A 4,075-nucleotide genomic window follows, 5' to 3' on the forward strand; every position below is an offset into this window, starting at 1 on the left:
GAAATACATCTCCTCGTCGTTCGCTCGAAGTGGAATGACAATAGATTTGCTTACAATTCAAAGAATAGGAATTTGTCTTTCTCTGAAAAAAAGAAAAACTACGTTTTACTGTCGACATGAACAACATCTCTAAAAAAGGTTGCATGCAATTGAACATCAATCTTCTGCATCATTTCTGACAACGTGACTCATGTGAACCTCAACAAGATAGCAAAAGAGAGAAGTATTCATCAAGAGCCCAGCTGGACAAGCACTCTAGTTCCTATCGAGAGCTTGCGCAACCATCTGCCACATTTCTGCTACCATCTTAATTAAAGAAGCATCTTTTTGCAAGCAATTATGCACTTGTTGAACAAGTAAATCCACCTTCTCCAAGTTTTCAACGTGGGCCTGCGTTCAACCACCAAGTTAGTACAGAGAAACCAGCATCAACATATTCACGTTTAAATAGACTAGAGTATCTTTGAATCCATATGTTCCACAAAACACTGCACCTAAGGACTGTCCATTCAAACGGACTCTTGAGGGTCCCCCAGGAGGATTTCGGCATAGTGAAATGGGAAGAAGGAAATGTTTCTCCTAACCAAATACTACTATGGGAGGTCTATGGATCGCCCTTTTAAGTTTGATAATAGGTTGCTAAAGAGCAGAGGCTTCTGTCAGATGATTTGCAGGACTTGGAAGGAGGCTTCAACAGGTGTAGCAGATCCAGAGTTAAAGTGGGATGTAGTTACGAGGGCTATCTTTCTCTCTGAGGCGTCCAATGCTGGCCTGGTTAAATTATTCCCAAGATACAGGCTAGATTAGCTATTGGGGATTGGCATCCCATAACCATGCTCAATCTTTCCTATAAGATAATTACCAAGTCCCTGGCCTTAAGAATAAGAGAGATTTGTTGTTCTGTTGTGGACAGAGAGCAGACAGGTTTCATCAAATCCAGACACATTTTCGAAAACATTTTGAATACATCCACTGCTATGGATTATGCTAGTATGGTTGACTAAAGGTGTTTGTTTTTTTGCAAGCTAAGGCGTAGAGGGAGATGGTGACAGGATAAATTCAAAGAAATCTGGCAACGCTTTCTGCTATGGAAGATTCTGTTGTTGTCCCTACCAATGAGAGGGAGGATTGCCAGGTGGATTAATGTGAACCCGCCTTGCCCATTGTGTAAATTAGCCCAAGCATCTATTTTGGGCTTATCTTGTGGTCCAAGGTCCAGAAGGCGATCAGGCAAGCAGGTCTAATGGCCCAGTTTAATGTTATGCATAAATGGAGGGCAGCTTTGTTGGGGGAGACTGAGGACATGTCCTCCACCCTGGCGACATGTGAGAGCCGCGGTTTGCCTGGCGGTGTGGGGAAGGAGAAATCAGTTGGAGCGTTAGCCATCGATACCACTAAATCATCTATAGACAGCATAATCAAACCCACATCATGCAGTTGGGGAGCGGGCTCTTAACTGTTGGGTGTCTCGTGGTGGCTCAAGTAGTTAAGTTTGGCATATAGCCATATTATATTTTTATTTTATTTTTAAAAAACCTACCCATGGCAGTTCGTTACAATTGTCCGCCAAGTTTTGAGACAAAGATCCACAATTTTCTTCCCAACTGTACATGGCCGCGAGCGAGAACCTTCGAGGCTCTCCGTGTTTAATCTGCTCATTGTGGCAGGGACGCTTTCTAGCATTTAAGAGGTTCGCTCAACTACTCAAACCATAATAGATTTTTGTTATCAAGGGAGGGTACAACTTTTTAAGAGAGCACCTGAGAAACACACGTTGCAGAGCCAGTGCTAAATACATACAGGCATCAGCTTTTCCCTCGTGACTGCGAGTATTAAATAGATATAGACGTACATCGATGTCTATGTTTTCAATAACGTTAAGGCCATGAAGTGATGAACTTTCAGATGTGAACACGATGGAGTATCAAATATATGTAGACGAACATCTATGTTTCCAAAGCCATAAATTCATGAACTTTCATCTCTATATCCCGTCCGGGAATCATGAACACGATGAAGATGCAACTCCTGCCTTCTTTCCTGCTTCAATTCTTCTCCCTCCTCTTGTTCTTCTGCACCCCCGCATCACTCTCCCCCCGTTTCTTCTACGTTTCTGCTGCCAATTGCACCACTGTCTTCGAACAGATCCCCGGCCCCTACTGGTATGAGGATGATATACATACCGCCCATCTGCGAGATAGCGTGTCCTACGGCGTACCCCTCAACCTCACCTTGAGGGTCGTGGAAGCAAATGTTACTAGCGACGGTGGGTGTGTTCCCATCTCGAATGCACGGGTAGATCTCTGGCACTGTCGATATGACGGTCTCTACAGCGACGTGAGAGCTCTGCAAACTAACGGCAAGAAGTGGCTGCGAGGCTATCAGATCACCAACGAAACTGGCTACGCGAAGTTCTACACCGTCTATCCTGGTACGCTACTCCGCTCTCAAAGCTTCAACCTTGGATTGGTTTTTACGTTGTACGCCACCCAGCCTAGGAAGCGAGTCTTTGCCTTGAATCAATAATCCTGTGCCGTCTTTTGCAGGTTGGTATAGAGGGCGTGCCGTTCATCTACATCTGAGGGTTCGTCTGTACGCAAAGAAAGGCAGCGTCACGTACAACGACACGACGCAGTTATATTTTGACGATGCTCTGTCCGATGCCATTTATGGGAATGTCTATCCATACAGCATTCGCGAGGCGCGCGACACTCGGAACAGCGGAGATTGGTTATTCAGAAGCAAAAACTTGATCACACTTTCAGGCAGCTACCAAAAGCCGAACGGATGCAGCAGCGGCATTGTTGATCTTAGAGTACCGTTCATCTGACTAGCGGCCGCTTATCTTTTGTGGCTTATCTTTGTGTAATGTGCCCATGTAATCTCACTAGTATGAATGTGCCCATCTAATACATAGCTAGTGGAGGCCGCATGGGTGAGACGCCATTACCTTAAGCGAATAGGTGCCAAATAGACACTAATCGATTCGCATGGGATAACCTTAGGTTCATCAATTAGCCCCACCCCCGCATGACAAATTAAGCCAAGTTAGTATGGTTAATGTGAGATTAAATGTCAATATGGTAAAGCGTCTCCCCTTTCGACTAGTCTTCTCTTTTATTAGACTTATCTAGACTAGGCTTCACTTCTTCATCTCTACAGCCTCCCTCCCTATGTGCTGGCTGTCACTCATCTCCACCAGCCTGCCTTCCTGCTCTCCTTCGCAGCCTCGCCTCCTTCCTCCTCTCTTCATCTTCTACTACACTTCAATTGGAATTTGATGTAAGATGTTGGCCAAATATGCAAAAGGTTTAGTCTTTTTCTAGCCCCAAGGAGGCTTCTCACCTACTCTGAAAGGCATGGGGCCACATTTTTTTGTCCATTCTTTATATAAGCATTGATATAAGCATCATATGTAGATAGTTTTATTAACATTTTTTTGTTATTATCGATGGCTATTTCAATGCTTGTTTTGTACCAATGGTTATTTTGATATTTATGGTTTTATTTCTAGAGTATGTTGATGGTTAAGGTTTTTTATTTGAAGCTTTTTGGATGAAAACGATATTTGGGAGTGCACAACAAGCTTTACAAGGAGAAAAAGAAAAGGATGAGTGGCCATTCATAAGGGGATTTATGCTTTCTACTAGTTTGAGTATCCTTCCAATTTGCTATTTCTAGTAGAGCCATGGGCTCTTACAATTTGAAGAATGTTGATAGATGTGAGGCGTTGAGGCATGGGTACACAGGTGATGAATGAATAGTTGCGTGAGAGTGGTTTGAGGATGACAATGTCAATTGTAATTGCCTTGCATAGATGATGAAGCAATGTATGGAACACAACATTTGTCCAAACACTTCTTAAATCCTATGAGGACTTGATGCACTTTATTTCACATTCATCTACTATGCCAATTAACATTCGAATGAGCATTCTAAACAAGAGATTATGATGCACACCAAACTGATCCTTTGAATATTGAGAGCTTTGTATCAGCCAAATCATCTTGTGATCCTCGTTAGAAATCCATAGCCAAAAATGAATATGCACTTTTTTTTTCCCAAATTTTTTAAG

General features: G+C 43.0%; 1 protein-coding gene across 1 annotated transcript; it reads left to right on the top strand.

Moving 5' to 3' along the window:
* Nucleotides 1-1,971: 1,971 nt before the first annotated feature.
* On the top strand, nt 1,972-2,898 carry LOC147895160 (uncharacterized). Its single transcript, XM_087384311.1, has 2 exons — nt 1,972-2,431; nt 2,547-2,898. The coding sequence occupies exons 1-2, from the start codon at nt 2,005-2,007 to the stop codon at nt 2,828-2,830; spliced, it is 711 nt and encodes a 236-aa protein (XP_087240437.1). The 5' UTR covers nt 1,972-2,004; the 3' UTR covers nt 2,831-2,898.
* The last annotated feature ends 1,177 nt before the right edge of the window (nt 2,899-4,075 follow it).

The sequence above is a fragment of the Dipteris shenzhenensis genome, chromosome 13 (genome assembly GCF_047967505.1).
Source record: "Dipteris shenzhenensis isolate YYH24624 ecotype China chromosome 13, Dip_SZ_1.0, whole genome shotgun sequence".
Lineage (NCBI taxonomy): Eukaryota > Viridiplantae > Streptophyta > Polypodiopsida > Gleicheniales > Dipteridaceae > Dipteris > Dipteris shenzhenensis.